The sequence below is a fragment of the Semicossyphus pulcher genome, unplaced genomic scaffold (genome assembly GCF_022749685.1).
Source record: "Semicossyphus pulcher isolate SPU_LCO1_2020_fin unplaced genomic scaffold, fSemPul1.0.p SCAF_1, whole genome shotgun sequence".
Taxonomy (NCBI): Eukaryota; Metazoa; Chordata; class Actinopteri; order Labriformes; family Labridae; genus Semicossyphus; species Semicossyphus pulcher.
Window position 1 is genome coordinate 3,894,601 of NW_027211603.1, and position 18,733 is coordinate 3,913,333.

General features: G+C 42.8%; 1 protein-coding gene across 2 annotated transcripts in view; it reads left to right on the plus strand.

Moving 5' to 3' along the window:
- The first annotated feature begins 14,258 nt into the window (after positions 1-14,258).
- mpped2a (metallophosphoesterase domain containing 2a) overlaps positions 14,259-18,733 on the plus strand; it is an 83,291-nt gene continuing 78,816 nt past the window's right edge. Inside the window, exons 1-2 of one of the 2 annotated variants that reach the window (XM_069659351.1) lie at positions 14,259-14,630; positions 16,893-17,182. In XM_069659351.1, coding sequence (XP_069515452.1) covers positions 17,070-17,182 — 113 coding nt within the window. In that variant the 5' untranslated portion in view covers positions 14,259-14,630; positions 16,893-17,069. Of the gene's footprint in view, positions 14,631-15,921; positions 15,993-16,892; positions 17,183-18,733 lie in introns of those variants that run through there. The other variant, XM_069659352.1, reaches the window with a different exon arrangement.

Consider the following 18,733-nt stretch of genomic DNA (forward strand, 5'->3'; position numbering starts at 1 on the left):
GTCTTGGCAACTAAAATCAATTGTTACTTCCTGAAACCGAACCGCCTGATGCAACCCGCCCTCCCCACACGTCTCCCCATTATTCCATCCAAGTGAGTTTTATTTGAGCGGAGGGCTCATCCCAGTAAAACCACTGTGGCTGCTGTCACCGTGTCCTTGCAGTTGTTCCATTATTCACCGTCCAAGAAGGAGCTGCAGGATTTTTGTCTCTGGATGACATCATTGTTCCTCTCTCTGTCCTTCAGCGTCGTGAACGATCAGTGCAAATTCATTAATCACACAATAACCGAGTTGTACTTATTATAGGAGTTGTTTTGGGACAAAACCTAATTAAACTGTGGGAATGTATCCAGAGTGTTTGTCGACATCACAGGGCAAAATGACGCTTTACAAGTCTCGATAGTTAATATTCTCTAAGTGTCAGTAAAATTAACTTTTCTGGACATTAACAGATATTCCTCATGTCATATTTTCCCATACATCTCTCGCGCCATCAATTTCCCTCACACACTCCCTCGGTGCAGTGACGAGGCTGCTGTGAGACAGTAAATCATTGAGAGGCGGAGCGCGGCGCTGAAAGCTCGGTGACAGAAGATAAAACATGCAGCAGCAGGAGGAGGACTCTGCACACCTAGTCCAGGAAACGGCCTCCACTACACGGAGAGACGCGGACAGTTTCATTCACACATTCATCACCTCAAACAGGAGGAATGTGGACGGAAGAATGCAGTTTAATGTATATGAACACGAAGAAAGTGCACTGAACTCAAACTAGAGGGCTCCAATACATCCACCTGCACTCGACTGTGGACCTGAGCCAGGCCCGGTCTGAACTGTATCCAGGCCACGTCCACACGTACACAGGGTAAAACGTAGTGTTCTGTCCTTGTCCACACAAACGCCGTTTTAGGTCACTGAAAACGGACTTTTAGAAACTCCGTTTCCGCAGAGATGTGTAGACAGGGTAAACACTGTTTTTGGCTTGTAACATCAGGCTGTGCGCCGTTATCGCCTTTGTGAGGTGTCACTAACGCCTGGATCCCACAGGCTCCGTGTCTGGTGCGTTCCATCTGCGCCGTGGTTCTGGTCCGTCAGACGGCGCGAGCCCTCACCCACAGAAGGTGTGTCTGATCCGCAGTGGAGCGCTGGCCCAAGCAGCTGGATTTGTGAGATCACAAGATCGTGGGAATCACGAGATCGTTGCTCGAGAATTGCGAAATCACGAGATAATATCAACGTAAAACCGAGCACCACACAAACAACAGTTTTTCTTTAGCAGAGCAGAGCGGAGAGACGCTTCTGGGACCGTCCGCAGCGTGTGCACGAGCATTGACATGAATGGGCCCGATCGACTCTGGAGGTCGCGGCGCATACGGAACGCGCCGGAGACGGATCCTGTGGAATTTGAGGGTAATGAGGCGACATTCCTTGCAAATGACGGACGTGACAAAAACAGTGATGCTTAACAGGACTTTTTACATGTTTACACACATGTGCAGTTACTCGTCTACTATATGGAGGAACAAAGGCGTCGGAATCGATTTTTTTAGACTTTTGATTGGCCGCAATTATTCTTCTTCTTCTTTGCATGAGCGGGTTATATCGCCGCCTGTTGGTGTGGCGTTCTCATGACAGCGTTTCTGTTGTGTTTTGGACAAGGATTTTTTATAACCGTGCTTGTGTGGACAGGATTTATTTTGGAAAACGAAGTGTAACACTTGTGTACATGTAGACACAGCTTCAGTCTGGAAATGGCAGATAGATAGATGGACGGACAGACAGAGACTGATGAACGGACAGACAGACAGATGGCAGTGTTTCCGCTACATACAAAATGATTGCCGCCGCTGCTTCAGATTTCTATATCGTTCGCCGATGTCATTGGGTAACAATCGATCGATTGTTTTGATCGCTATATTAATAACGTCCCTCGTGCACACGCAGCTCACGTGCTGTTTTGAATTGCGAGAGAAAGTATTTAACTTTTGTACTGATGAAGGCAGTCAACGAAGCAGACAGAGCGACAGACAGATGGAGGGGGGCGGGGCCAGCAGCTGTGCAGACAGCAGAGGTGCAGGTGTGTTGGGGGACTGAAGCAAAGCAAAGTGATCAGATTGAAGTAGATTGTGAATAAAACTTAATACAGTGAAGATACTTATATTTTTAACCACTTTCTACCCACTGTATCAACTATCAACTACACTCCTCCACTGACATGTATGCCCTAACTTTCTACGAGCGATTATACTTCCTTTAATATTACAATCACAACATTTGAATATTTGAATAAGAACTCACATTGTTAATTTTACGACAAAACAGAGCAGTTAAGGAAACCACGTTCATTTATTTTCAGGATCTCCAACAACAGAATGTTTTTAAACACGTGTTTGTTTCCTCTCCTCCATTCATGTCTCCTCATCTGCATACGTTTACTTTAGCTGCAGCGCGTTGAACCGTCCCGGCCACCTCCTGACAGGAAGATGAGGCGCGTTTTGAACAGAAAGAAGGAGAGTTCAGCAGATTGGCAGACATTGAAATAAGTCACACAGAAACAATCAAACGGGTTCCCAAGCAGTTGTGAGGTAAAATGAGAGCCGCAGCGTGAGCTCGCATCGCCTGGGTTTTTCAATCAGACTCGCTTCCTATCTCACCTGTTCAAGCATAATTGTAACACACACACAGAATGTCACATTACACAGCAAAGTCAACCTCTTTTTCCTCCTCACACGCGCTCAAATCACTTGCCGGGATCGTTTCGCACGTCCTCTGTGGGAAACACCATCAACTCTCACAGCAGGGATCAGAGCAATGAAACACATCCCCGGCTGGTGTATCTACCTGCCTCTCTCACACACACACACACACTGCGGATACATTTACTCAGAGAGATAGTAAGTTATCAGAATCCAACATGGTGGCCACATTCATGCACGCCACACGGGGATGTAGCATGCTGCGGGCGGCTAAAGCACTTGTACTAGTGGAGCCAAATGTCTCCCTCAGGTATCACTCATTCAGATTCAGAGAGCAGACACTGGATGCACACTTGGCTTTAATGTGAAAGAAATACTCTCACAACATGCTTCTCTTATGCAATGCTCAGATTTCTTGCTCGTATCAGAGTCAGATAAAGATGTCTGTTCCTCAGAATCCCTCAGAAGTACCCAGTAGAAACCACAAATGAATGCGCGGTGCTAATTGGAGCCACTTTTCTGAGGAAATGTTGCTTCCCAGTACAGATTTTCCGGGAAAAACTACTCTGTCTGACAAAGAGGATGTTTGTGTTCCACTAATGCAGCAAACAGCAGCGTTTTCAGCTGCAGTAATAAGTGTGAAGTAGAGAGCAGTAAAGCTGGATACAGAGTTGCAAGAGTGTTGATGTTTACACTCAAAGAAACATCTTCTTCTCTAAAAGTGAAAAAAGTGAAAAAGAAAAAATGAAGGGAGCGCTGCACTGCACGGTGTAGATGACCAGGTGCTCATCATCATAGGGCAGGTAATGAATAGAGACGAGGAAAAAAATGACTGTCCAGCTATCTGACGGTAAATGATTTCAAGGTGTGGAGAGGCAGTCAACAGGCATCCGAGGCACTCAGGTGTAGAATAAAAATCCTTTATTATAACACAGATTAAGTCAACACGTCTCAGCAGCCTTATTCTACACCAGAGTGCCTCGGATGCCTGTTGACTGCCTCTCCACGCCTTGGATCCATTTACCATCAGATAACTGGACAGTCATTTTTCTCCTCGTCTTTATTCTCCAAAATAAAGTTTGATTTCAGTCTGTCTCAACTTTATGACACGGCCTAAAACACTTCACAGCATGCATAGGAAAAACAATGTCCTCTAGTCCCCACCGTGAACGTCTCTCCGTCGTTTCCATTATATTGTCTTTTATTTGTTGTCTGTTCTACAAACCTCTGTCCTGAATAACTGATCTGATACCGTGCGCTGCATGCGTAGGTAAACAGGGCCGTGGCCTCTATACCTACACTTAACCTGAAATATTTATTTATATGTGGACTCTTTTAAGTGTCTAAAGTACGAGGTAATCCTGACCTCGTCTGCAGCGATGCTTAGCTTCCGTGTAGGAACTTCGGCTGGCTTCTCCTGACAGGGGCCGTGCTGACTGTTATCCGCTTTACGTACACTATGTTACAGCGGGTAAAGGTTCCAGGGTCCGTTTGCATCCACAAGCTGCATACTCGACCATTTTCCTTTTCTGTATCAAACCATGATCTTTCCCCAAACTCGACCAAGTGTTACGAGCGTGGAAACATAACCATCAGAAAGTTTCATCACGCTTTCACTAAGAGTTGATATTGACTTGCAAGATTAGATGTTTTGTTGGAAAACAAACTTAATGCTTTGTCAGAGAGATTTTACTAATAAGTTTGTTCAGGGTCAACATTTTTGCAAATTCCCAGATATTTCAATTAAGAACTTTCCCTCATTATTTTAATAGAAAACCTAATCCGTGCAGCTTCACGTCGTCCTCAGAGCGTATTTGCTGTTGCAAATTAGTTTCACATAAAATCATTTGTAGGAGACAAAGTTGGCTTTGTCAGCCAGGGCCTCGTGACGTGCTGGATTAAATCACTCTTTATTTTCTATCATTCAAATTATTATGCAGCATTTTATTTGAGTGTCACCTCTTTGTCTGCCTCGAACGCACCAAACACAACCAGAGAAATGTTTCTTTTTGCTCAAAGTCGAACCACGCAGAGCGTCACGATTGTCAGATGTGATAATTACGAGCATTTGAAGCAACATCTGTTAATGACGATTCATAAGTGACTGAAATCTCCTTTTTAGGGCTCATTATAAATCAAACTATTGAGTGTTTTTTGTGCAGGGAATAATGAATGTGTAACCATGGGACTGATTTCACACGCAGCACGTGTCTCTTAATACACGGAGGCTCCTAATGCGACTCTCTAGTGATCTCAAGGCTGCATCGAATGATGGCGTATTGAGGAAACAAGCCCTTGAAAGAAGCTTTGGAACGACGATAAAACCAGAACCTGATGTTTACTGTTATAAAATAAACACATAACCATTTTTGAGAGTGAATTCTTCCTCTCATCTCGTCTGTCCGGTCTGTTATTCACATCCTTTTGCCTCTTCTCTTCCCCCATGAGCGTCTCATCTCCCTCTCTCTGCTCTTGTCGGGTTCACCGCCTTCCATCGGATGTCTCTGCCCTCTTTCTGTCGCCCTGCTTTCCTGCTGAGTCTCGGTGTCTGGAGGTTGATCCCTCACTGTTTGACCAGCTGACCTGCTGACATGCTTTCATCCCCTCGTTATTCTCTCCTCTTCCTCTCTCTCGCCGACTGACTGACTGTCAGGAACAAGTGTAACGAACCAAACACACACACACACACACACACAGAGCCAGAGCTTGAAATGAAACACCTCACTTCTTTTGTTTTGGCTGCTATAACATAAATCTTTAGTTGTGGTCTTAATATTTGCAGAATATTGATCTGAATGCTTCCTGCAAAAATCATTTATTAAGAACATACATAACGTTCTGTGAGGGCTGCACGGTGCTGCTGTGTTTAGCGCTGTCGTCTCACAGCTAGAAGGTTCCTGGTTTGAATCCCGGTTTGGACGTAGTGGGCCTTTCTGTGTGCATGTTCTCCTCGTGCATGTGTAGGTTCTCTCTGGGTACTCCGGCTTCCTCCCACAGTCCAAAGACATGCTCGTTAGTGACTCTAAATTGCCCGTAGGTGTGAGTGTGAAAGGCTGTCTGTCTCTATAACTGTGTCCCAATTCAGGGGCTGCATCCTTCAGAGGCCGATTGTGTCACAGTGGTGCATCGAAGGCCGTCCTTCCTTCAAAGGCTCCTTCAGATACCGCGGACAAATGCGTCCTCCTGTTCCCAGGCCACAAAGGATCCATTGGGTGCATCCTTCGTGGTCCAACATATCCGGAGATTCATTGCGCGCAAATTCAAACGAGATGGCGGAATCTTAAGCGGCCGAGGAATACACATGTTAAAATAATACGTTACGCAAGGTTAGTTATGATAGCCGGCTACATACTCGTTGCTAGGTGACAGGTGTAGCGTTTGGTGAGGCACGGTTAAGAGCGGGAACAGCAGGTGGCACAAACAGGAAATCCTCCAAAGACCAGAGCGTCTCATTTCAGTTCGGCTTTAACGATCTACACAGTCTACGAATGACTCGTCCTCCTTAAACCGCGTACTTCGAAGGACGCAGCCCCCGAATTGAGACACAGCTTATGTGTCAGCCCTGTGATTGACTGGCGATCAGTCCAGGGTTTTACCCCGTCTCTCGCCCAATGACAGCTGGGATAGACTCCAGCAGAAGCAGACGTTCACAGATATGGAAAGTTCAATGATGTGTCGTGTTAGGGCGGGTTCACACCAGCCTTGTGTAGTCTGATTGAACCGAACCCTGGAGCGTATGTCCCCTCGGTGCGGTTGGTGGTCCGCTAGAAAAGACGAGTGTCGGTCCGTTTCCAAACGAACCACGGTCCGGTTTGATTCCGGTGAGAACCTAAAAGGACTTAAAGTAGGACCAAAACAAACCATGAAACTGTGTATTGCAGTGTTTACGGGGGCTGACATTTGCAGAGACACGCAGCTAGATGAGTAGAGGACAGACGAGAGGGAGCAATGAGGAAATAGAAATATGGAGGTGTTCAAACTGTTCAGTGAAAAACTAAAGAGATGGAACTAATCGATCTGTGGAGCGATGTCAGTTAAAAGTTAAAAACTCAACAGCAAAACATTAAATCTGCAATCGTGTTGAGTGTGATTGGTCAGTGGGGTCTCTTTCTCTTTGTTTAGTTTTCCCATGTGGAAATTCTGACCAATCAGAGAGCAGTTTTCTCGCGCATCAAAACTTCTGGTCCGCTGGGAAAAGCTGCCGTGTGAACACAAACCAAACAAGGCTAAAAGCAACTTTGTAACAATTTTTTCGGATCAAACAAACAGCCTTCAGGTGTGAATGCGCCCTCAGTGTTAGTTACGTCTCCTCTCGCTGTTCCTCCTCTTCTCTGCTGCTCCGAAACAGAACGCTGTCATGTCCCATCTGTTAACATGGAGGAAGCGGGCTTTATGACCTATACTGCAGCCAGCCAGCAGGGGGCGATAGAGAGGGTTTGGACTCACTTTTAGAGCTGTCATGTCGGCCATCTTTTTATACAGTCTGTGGTTAAAAGGTAGAAATATAATGTTTTTTTTAATAAAGTCAGCACACACAAGAAACCTTTTTCTCCTGCACCACCTAGCCTCTTGGGTTCAATGCAAATCCGAGCAAGTTACCACGGTGATAAAAAGTCGTCAGTAGATTAATTGAGAGTAAAGGTGTTGAGGTCGTCACCTGAACGAGCAGGATCCACTCTAACGGAGCAGCTGAGGGCCGAGCGTGATCTAATGTTGTCCTCCTCTGAACTTCAGCTAATCAATTAACGTGATTTAATACACAGTCACTCCACACGGAGGCCAGCGGGGCTCACTGTTCTCCTAATTTATACTGTATCGACCGCTTCACACACATGCAGAGAGAGAGAGAGAGGGGAGGGAGCGAGAGCGAGGGGGGAGGCAGGTTGTGTTGAATGGCTGCGTGTAAATGTGGCTCTCAGGGGAAAATAAAGTGATTGTTTTATTTTTTACAGTTTAACATCGCTAAAGTTTAAAGGGCTGGAAAGAAAGAGACGGAGAGCAGAGCCTGACTCAGAGCGTCCTCTCCTGTGAGCCCTCGTCTAGCCTTTGGCATAGAAAGTGAGCCTGCATATTACTCAGTCTATCACAACACAGCAGGAGAATGGGAGGAGAATTAATACACTTGGCTTTCATGCCAGTGCTCTCTCTCTCTCTCTCTCTGCCTCTGCGCGCCTTTCTTCTCTCCTGCACTCCTGCTCCCTCTTTCTCTTCAAGCTCTGCTGGACAAAAGCACTCTGTGTGCTAATAAAATTAACTTGTATGTGGCTTTTTAGCTTTTTCTCGCCGATAACAACCACAGTGAGTGAAAAAAAAATAAAAATCTTGAGATTGCATTCAGCTCGTTTCCGAAACGCTCGCCCGCAGCCTGCGGCGGCTCGGTCTTCAGAGTGCTGCGGAGGCTCTGGGGCAAACATTTTTGTCTGTGTGCATTTCAATGACATAAACAGTATCTCATCCTCCATACCCTCAGCGAGCATGTATCTGCCTCCCATAAATCTGAATGACATTAACATTTAAAAAAAACCCAACTCCTGCCTGTCTGTGGACGGGCCTCTCACACAGACAGGCCTCCATTTTATTCTTCCAGGATAGACAGGCACAGCCGCAGACGGCATAAATCTGAGCAGGTTAGAGCAGCTGAAGCTCCTCGGCCGGCGGGTTAAGTGAATATCACCCTCTGCCTCCTGAAAGTCCTATTTCCCCACTCCCATTAAATATGTGTTTCATTTCTTCCTTATTTGGATGGAAAGTCATTTTACCCTCTTTTATAGAAGGTCATAAAATATATAGTGTTTTTAACGCTCTGCATAACATTTACATTTTCTATTGTATAAATGTGATCGCGGCGACACGGGGCTGAATAAAACATTCATGGCAAAAGCCATTTCTTCCGTGACATTTGGTCCCCTATCTATCATCAGTTTTCTATATGCAGCCCGGAGAACAAACGCCGGTCAAATGTTTAAATGTGGCCCCTCCACATAAAATTCAAACCCCTGCTTTCACATTAACACCCGCTGGCTAGTAGATGGAAATGCTTTTTTAGTGCAGATAAGAGAAAAGTCAAATGGAAATGACTCGCAGGGCTGTTGTGGCGGCGGGGAGCGTGCTGATGGGTCCGGGAAATTGAAGCATGTCAGTAAAATTAGAAAAAGGCAGCTCTGCCTCGACTGGCAGACATGTAAATGTGGCGGAGCCCGTCAGATGAGTCCATTATGGACCGTCCCACGCAGCCTTTTCTCATCAAAAATCCCATCAGTGTATTAAAAGGTATAGCCTTGGCACTGACAAATTAATTCTTTCTTTGGCTTTTTCTCTGCTGATTTCAATCGCTGCTCAAGTCAGTGATGGGCAGCAATTCAGCGTTACCATTCATCTTCCTTTGGCACAAAAATAACATGGACATTATTTATTGTTATACACTTAATGTCTGCTAATTCAGCTGTATGAAGAAATACTGTCTGGATAAGAGAGAGCATTATTTGAAAATATATCAGTTATATCACATTTAATGACTGTTAACATAAACTTGATTATTTAACACTTAATAGTCTTTTCTGTATCTGGCTGAATCATGTTCATCATTATGTGCACACATCACTTCCATTATCAGTGGGCATATTTATATTTATGTTTAAAGAATGCATCAAGTAAAATACTTCCACTTATTAGAACCATGTGCAAAATGACTTTTAGCATCGGGAGCAATATTATCTTTTTCTTAAATATAATGTAGAATTAAATTCTATATCATGCACATCTTTAAATTCATAATCTTGTGCAATACACGTTTTTATTGTTTTATAACTGTCAATACTTCATTTTTAACTTATTGTTATATTGTTATTATCTAAGGTGCTGGCTCTTTTGCATTAACCCATACACTTAATATTCTCACTTATGTTTGTACAACACAGCTGCTGGTACAGGCTCTCGTGATATCACGCATTGATTACTGCGTGTCCCTACTGGCAGGCCTTCCTGCATGCACATTCAAACCTCTGCAGATGATCCAGAACGCAGCAGAGCCACTGGTCTTCAATCAACCCAAAACGGCACACGTCACTCCACTGCTCATATCCCTGCACTGGCTCCCAGTCGCTGCTCACATCAAATTCAAACTCTGTTGCTGCTCGATTACAAAACAGCAACAGAAACGGCTCCTGCCTACCTGAACGCCCTCATCCAGGTCTACACTCCGTCCCGCCCACTACGCTCTGCCAATGAAAGCTGCCTGGTACACCCACCACAACAGGGCCCTAAGTCTCTAACTAGACTCTTCTCCTCAGTCGTCCCCCGCTGGTGGAACGAGCTACCAAACTCCATTCGGTCTGCAGAGTCTCTTTCACCTCTAAGACTGACTTTGTTCCCGCCTGTCTTGATTGTTCCTTGTGTTGTATTAACTCTCAGATATACGTCGCTTTGGACCAAAGCGTCTGCTAAATGAAATGGTAACATTGTAACATTGTTCTGTATTTTGTATCATTTTCTTCAGGATTAATAAAGTTATATTTAATCTTATCTTGTCCCACTGGTCACCTAACATGTAAAAAAAACATTTGTACAACATACTTACAAGAACAGGAAGCAGGAAGTGATGCTTTTAATGCCCTTGTTCCTCACTCAGATTCTTCTAAACAGTCTTTTATTTAAGATCCTTAAATAAAGCACCTTTATTTGTTTTATTGTGTTCCTGTATGATTTAGGTTACCATGCATACATAGTTTAACAAAGATTTTTTAAATTGTTTTCCTGTTTCATCAGCAAAGGTGAAAGTGAAAGTATTAAAAATGGTTTACAGGATGATTGCAGAGTTGCAGTGAAATGAGCACTTTATAAATACGAACTGATAAACAGAGTACCTATTATGGTCTGTAAGCAAATGATAAGAAGTGAAGAAAGGTGCCGTTTTCTGTCAATAGGTTATTTTCTACATCAGAACAGCTCGGAGCCCAATATCACATTTATACCATGGTCGCTCAGCAAAGAGGGAAAAAGAGGCAGCACTTAAGTTAATTATTTAAAGTATGTTTTAGTAAGTTTAATCCATGTTTAATTTGAAGTTATCTATGAATGGCTCCTCTAATGATTCAATTAAAGAAATGCAGGCCAAAGAAAGACAGTTGACCTCTTTTATTCCCTTTTTTAAAATCAGTTTAATTTTATTTGAAAGGTGTTTAAAGCTGTTTTAGTCGTTTAAAAGTTTCCTCTATGAATGTGTTCAAGAGAAATGATTTGCAGTAACAGCTTTAGTCTCCTTTTTGACCCCAGCGTAATCAACTTCTAGTGATTATTGGGCTTTCTTCCTTGAAAAAGACAGTGGCAGTAAGTGCTCTGTAGCTACTTTAGTTGCACGGATCATAAAACTAAAAGAAGCTAAAGCAGCTAGCTGAGAATAAAACCAAATGATAATAAATTAAACTGAAGCTAAATGTAAAATACAAGTAGCAAATTAAGTCCCCAAGAAATAACTACAAAGGAGGGCTGGACACCACATTTAACAGCTGTGCTACTATTTTAAACATGCGGCATCAATATTAGCTTATGTGGAAGCTAATTTTAGCCCTGTCATCACGTACAGTGTGTGCATACTTTAGTTCAAAGCTATTGTTGTATTTAACTCTGCATGTGTGTTGCACATGTGGAGTACAGTTGTGAATGTGCTGGTAGATCATGAACTACAACTGAACTATTGGGAGAGATTTATTTTTAGAACTTATAGCTGAGATGCTAACTTCATTACCCCCGCCTAGCATGTTGTCTTATTGGCTCCTTTGGTTAGCATGTTTGTCACCATGATTGTGGGGAAACTACAGGCCTGATTTTCACGAAACTTGGTGGAAGGGTGAAGCCGGGGCCGAGAAAGAACCTATAAAATTTTGGACTGGATTGAAGATGGTGTTAGACAAGTCCGCCTCCGACTCTGACCACCTTACATCAAAGCTAAAAGTGTTCCTACTCTACCCTTTAATGGCTACAAACTTATTTTCAAACTCAATTTATATCATTGTTTAAACTATACACCTCTTATCTGCTCTTTTTAAGTGTAAATCTGTGTCTTATGTGTGTTATTACTCTGTAAAGCACTTCTAATTGTGTACCAAATGTGCTGTACAAATACAGCTGTCTTGCATTGCCAGCTCTAAGTCATGAACAAGCAATTAATACCGACCAATTAACACCTGTTTCTTTGACAGATGTCAGTACAGTAAGGTTGCTATAGGAACAAAGCTTGGTTAAAAAAAGCTTGAAAGACAGATGAAAGGTCTTGAAACTAGTAAGCAACCAATTGAGATTCAGATATTTTGTCACAAAAATTCACCAGTGATTAATTGAAACTCTTTAGCTGCAGTGTTTCAAATGTGAAAACTGACGCTGTACCTGAAATACAGGGTACTTTATTTTGAAATTTACCTGGTTATAGAAAAATAATGATAAATTGAAAGGCTGCAAACTGCAAAAGGAAGCCTTAACAAAAGACTCCATAACAAATGTTATATGATGAGTTCGAGAGCGCTTGTTCATTTGAGCTATCCCACACCTTTGAGGAAAAACAAGACCGACTTCCTTGTTTCATATATAATTTAGTGACTTGATAATAAACGAGTTAAAACCCTGACGATGAGGAAGCTGTCGTCAAAGTTACAGGGTTTTCCCAGTTTGGAAACTGTGCTGCCCCATTTCAGGTAGTGTGAAGGACTCCCACAGGTACTCATTAGTATTGTTTACGTGTGAACCCAAAGGAGCCATGTTGTCTTCTAATCATGGATTTTACAACACCTTCTAGAGTCTGGCAGCTTTTCTTACACATCTGTGATCCAATGACGGAATATTCCAGGTCAACATTTGCAGCAAATGTTACAGTATGGGAACTTAATTCTCAAATACAGTATGTGGTGTTCAGGAGCCACAAATAATTTCAACAAGTCTAATGTAAAAATGTATTGTGTCCAGATTTTCCTGTTAGTGTCCAAGATAATCAATTTGTTTCAGCATGCGTGATGGTTTGTAAATGAGGTGGTCCACGCTGAGTTCAAGGTGCAGCCACAAAACATATTGAATTCTGCATGGGATGAAATCAATAAGCTTCTTGTTATCTGTCATAAAGCCACAATGAATGAAGTGAACCTACAACAGTAACTCCTTTCTTCAGGGCAAACTAAAAGGTAGAAAGATGCGAGACAGAGAGGGAACATACTAAATTAAAGCCTGGGTGGATGTTTTAACCAATTATAATTGTTAATGCATCCTGCGCAGCATTAATGGTTTGTAAGATGTAACAAATGGCTTTAATGATTTTAGTTCAACAATAAGCCATAGACGAAAGAGCATTTTGGTTGCCAGTTTGCAAGTTACAATTAACAGTTTTCTATGAAGTCTGCAGTTGTAAATGAATGCAATTTGCTTTTTGATAAAGTACAGTTAATCGTCAAATAGTCCATTGAAAATGTCCTCTAATCAACAACACAACTAGCTAATAAAACGAAGCAAGTCATAATGGAGCGAGATAAACTGTATTTTTGTTTTATAAAACTAGGTGACCCATTTGTTTATAATAATACAAACAAGCATCAGTGATAGAAACTTTCATTATGGCTTACACACCCTTTTATAATGTTAGTCGACAACTTAGTTGTGTAACTTTATGAACTGTTTCTCCAGGAAACTCTGACTCGCTACCAAAAATATATTTATTAATTATTAATAAAGCCATCCATCATAACTTTTCTAGAACTCAGTTTTAGGGTTAAACATAGCAATATTATCTTATTAAAAATGAAAATACGTCACTGCGCTGCTGTTTAATGTGAAATATTTTTGACATTATATATGTTTAGAAAAGTCATTACCTAAATGACATTACTTAAATCTATTGGTAACATGGAGTCGCCTTCAAAACTATATTTTTTGACAGTTGATGAAGAAAAATAAGTTTAATTCTTTATAAAGATTGGTTATTAGTAAGTTGTACTTTTAGTTAATTGACTGAAATATTATGACAACTCAATTGCATATATTTTTTCACAAACTCTGGAAACTCAGGGTTCAATGAAACATATATAGACCATTAAAAAAGCCATCAAATTAAAGCATTACAAGTTATTTGTTATCAGTCACATTTTATTAAAACCATATTTATCTATAGTTTGCAAATTAACCATGTGCGAAAATTATCTTTATTTTAATTGTGCTAAAATTTATCAAAAAATTAAATAAGTTTACTTACACATTCTGTCCGATTTGAGTTATATCAGTTTCAAGGCAACATAATCATTAGTAAGTGTTTTTTAAAAAATTTTTTTGTCGTTGCTGTAATTGAAGTTTATCTCGACAGTAACGTTTTATTTCCGACAGCAAGTGAATGCATCACAGAGGCAGAGCGGGACTGCGCGAGCGCCTACCTCCTCCCCTCCCTCCCGCGCCTCACCGCGCGTGTGCCCGCCGGTAAGGGCGCGCGCACGGGAGGTGGCGGGGGGTTGTGCTCGCTCCTGCTCTCTCTGCTCTCTGACCCCAGTGGCAGCTCCGACTCACTGCACTCCGGCTCCCCCTCCGTCACACCGAGGCTGCTCTATCTCTCCCTCTCTCTCTCTCTCTCTCTTCTCCTGTTGTCTGTCAGTGTCTCTCGCCCTCCTCTCCGGCTCTCTCCCCCTCGCTCTCTTGTCTGGTTTCTTTCCACAGGAGCCAGCCGAGGTCCCGCCGGGTCGAAGGTTCTGCCCTACCCGCCCAGACTGCCGCAACCCCCGGACGGCCGCGAACGAACCGTGCCTGCCTGCTTGCCTGCTCCCCTGTTGCTGCCGCATGGACCCGCGTCTCTTCGCCGCCGCTGCTGCTGCTGCTTCTGCCGCCGCCGCCGCGTAGAGGGCGACCCCGACCCGACACTCTTCCTCCGGCCAAGATAAAAAAAAACGCACAAAAAAGCCCCACACGACGAAGGTAGAGCAACCTTTCCGCTTTGCTTTGAGAACCGAAGAGGGAGGGAGGGGAGAGAGGGGAGACGGGGAGGAAAAAAGAGGAATTCCTGACACAAAGCCGACGGTTAAAAGGTGGCTTGTCATTTACGAGGACGAGCAAGAGGTTAGCGCGGCGGTGCTGACACTGACCACCTTTGGGTGATTTTTATTATTCCAGGAGCAGAGTTCAGGATCGCACGGACCTTTCTTTCTTTTTGTGTACATTTCTGCAAGCGGCAGTTAACATAGTACACATCGTGTACATGCATGGTATCAGAAAGGGTCAATTTATTCGCCCCCTTTTGCTTACCGGAGTGATTTCTCCTCGTGAAGTTAGCTCTACGGTGTGCATCCGGGCTCAAACACAGCACTGACAAATGTGTGTATGTTTGCACAGCCGTTATAGAAAGGCAAGCTCAGTGCGAAGCTACAGCCTGCATAATAATAAAAAATCCACTGCCAGGGCAGGTTTAGCAGGCTAAGCTACACAGCTAGTTGCTGCTACTGTAGCCACAAGGTAGAGACAGCCAGCCCTGACACACACACACACACACGCACGCACACACACACACACACACACCGACTGCACACGGCGAGGAGACCGTAAAGCATGCTGCACATAAGTCCACAGTTTTTCGGCCTACATTTGCAAAATTTTCTGAGAAGCAGCAAGAGTGGTAGTACTTTTGGTTTTTGCCCGAGGAGAAATGATTGCTGAAGTGCAGTGAGTGCAAGGCAAGGGAAGCTTTTAATAAAGGGAAATTATTTTATTTTGAAGGCCCAGAAATATCTGCAAACTCTTGTGCCGTCAGCAGCGATGATTCCCTGTAATTATGTGATTTTAACTTTGCGTCAGTCAGAGTTTTTGCTGTAGTTTAAGAAGCTTTCTTTTAATGTATTTGCAGGAATTTACTTTACCCACTTTCCTTTTCAGTCTAGTGGCACAAAGACGTACATTTATTGCACATATCACAGGAGGCTGACCCAGAAAACATAAATCAATGCTTTTGTGAAAAATAGGACAGCTTCAATTGTTGAACATATTCATCAGCTGGAGTTTTTTTTTTTACTCCTCGCCACTGCATCACAGGATTTAACCATCATTTGAACTCTGGAGCTGCTGATGATTATCCTACATAAAAAAAGATGACAGACTTGTTAAATTGAGGGCATTTTTTGTCCCTTTTTTTTTTGTGCTGTGGTGCTCGTGGCTGCATCAGGAGGTCTGGTATAAAAAGGCTGTCAGTGCCCACAGTGGCCACTTTACTATCAGTCAGGGAGGTCAGACAGGAGGGAAGCTCAGGATGCAAGGGAACACACACGCACACACACACAGTGAAGCCTGGTAAGTGAGCTCTGGAGATGCTAAAAAACCCACACTTGTTGTGCTTAAATTTAGCTGCTTTTCCGTGCAGTATTTAAAGAGCGAAAGTGTGAGTTTTTCACCAGATTTAGACAGTTATGCAAAGACTAATTGTTGCTGGTTCATTTCAGAATTAGAGCACCAGGCCTGGAATTACAAAAGCAGATTTTTGCCTCGTTATTGTGCGTGTTTGTCGTCCTTTTTTTGTGCATGCATTGTGACAAATTTCTTCTTTTATTTTACCAGCTGAGATTACACCTGCTGTTCTTTTTAATTATTTCTTTTTGCTTGGCTTTAATTTTAACTGCCTAAAGCTTTTGAGGCTATGCCTGCAGCAGTTTTTTACATGTGAATATATAAGTTTGCATTAAAACCAGCTGGGTTGTGAGCAGCAGAGCAGCAACTAAAATGTGCCGTCTTGATTGTTAATTGTCACTTTAACAGTGCAGTGTTTGTTTTTTTGGAAAGAAAAATCCCAAAATGCCACACTGTTTGAAAAGGTTGAGTGAGTTTGCTCATTATATTGAAGCATTTTTCCAATTAGGATTTTTATAATGTGGTTTTATGAGCTTTTCAAGGAATTTATTTCTGCAAAAACACAGTTTCTGTTGGCGCTCTTTGAAACCAAAAAGTGTAATTGCAGAATTTAGTATGCATGAATATTTTGATCTGCTTACCTAATATGTGCTCTTCTGCCAGTAGAGTCATTTTAGATCTGAAAGCCACCTGTTATAGCTCGTGCATTACATTTTTTAATCAATACCATGTAAAAATGTATTCACAGAGCATTTTATTTTCTTCCTGTGCAACAAGAGATGCTTGTGCATGCCTCGTGCTCCTGTTTATAACAGCTGATGTATCTCTTTGCTCCTGTCGCTGCAGACTGCAGTGTGTCAGGGTCGAGACGGTCGGCTGGGTCGCTGTCACTGCTGCTCCCGCTGCTCCTGCTGCAGGGACACTTCCTGGGCTTTCTCAAAGCGGCTCTGAAGGATGACCGCTGCACGGCTCGCTGCTGAATCCCGGTGAACGAACGGCGTCTCATGTCCAAACGGCGGAAGGATGGCTCATGGCAAAGCGACCATCACGGTGGACGAGTACAGCTCCAACCCCACACAGGCCTTCACACACTACAACATCAACCAGAGCCGCTTCCAACCTCCACACGTCCACATGTAAGTGTGCAGATCTCACACACACACACACACACACACACACACACACAATAATCAATCAGCTAGACAACTAAATTAAGTATTAACAACATTTTTACCTGCACAAATAGATGCACTTTTTATTAGATGCTCTGCCTTGTTTGTCATAAATCAAACATTTAAGGACAAAGACATGAAACTTTTAAACACTCATCCGGCTCGTTTTTCCTTTTGATTAATTTATTTTACCCTTTTTTTATTTTATATTTTATGTTTTGGTGCCTTCAGACTGCTTTGTTGTGAAGTTTTAAACACGTTTTGGAAGAATGGAAAAGAACAAGGTCGTAATAAAGATGTTTATTAGATAAATTAATGAAGAAAAAGCAGACATGTAAACATTTTGAGTTGCAAAAAGAAGCCAATGAGGAGTCTGTTTGATACAGAGTCTTTGTTTATTCTCTGATTTAATTGGCTCAGGCTCAGAGAGAGTACGGTGGCCAATGAGGACAAACTTTGAGAACAAAAACTGTACAAACTGCAGTGTGTAACATTTGAGGGAATTAAAATTAGCCTTTTAAAAACGTGTGCACCGACAGAGGCAGGTGAATGTTTGAAGCAGTAAAAACATTTTCCTCACACACTGAATGCTTTCTAAGGTTCACACAGATTTGAGCAAAAGCTTTTCTGACTCAGGAGTTTTTTTTCCTCCCTGTCGTGTGTGTGTGTGTGTGTGTGTGTGTGTGTGTGTGTGTGTGTGTGTGTGTGTGTGTCTCGCGGACAGTCGCTGCTGTTCCCTCTGCTCGCTCTGTGAGACTGTTATCATTTGTGCCATGTTGCCGTTGCGGTGCATGAACACTTTGTCCGCATTAGGACTCTCTCTTCATTTATTTATCAGACCAGTTACTTAGCGTGGCTCTTGTCTGATGTGGTTACGCTCTGCCTCTCATTAGTGGGTCAGAGCGCTGTGACCCGTCAGCCCTCGCCACGCACACACTCATCAGGGCGCTGTGTGTGTTTTATCTGTGGACAGACTTTAACACAGAGCCGAGTGTTTTTGCATGCTTTGTGTCTTCTCCTAGTGACGGCCGTTTTGAGCTTTCATGAAAGGTTTGTGTGATTATTGGTTGTGGTTATGTGAACAATGTGCTGAGAGTGTTGTGTAAAGAGCTAACCTGCTGAAAGTGATTTAAAAAAAAGCACCAGAGTGCTGCCTGTTTGCTTTTTATTCTCACCACAGAGGATTGTTTCTCCCTTTATTGTGTATTACAGTGTATTTTTGATTGAACTCAATTATTATGAATTATGGTTTGATGTGGCTGTTTTTAGATGCTCGGTTGTTTTTACGCTTCTCTTCTGCCTTTTTCAATTCCTCGTTTGATATTTTGAATCAGGGCAGATTGAATATGTTGCCTAAAATATGAAGCACGTAAGTGATCACCTTTACACTTTATTAACGCCTGATTGTCGAGCGTCAAACAGCCAGGCTTCTGAGTTATGTCAATGCAACCCTGCAACCTCCAAGTGCCATTTTGAAAATAAATCTAATTGTGATTATTTTGACTATTTGGATAT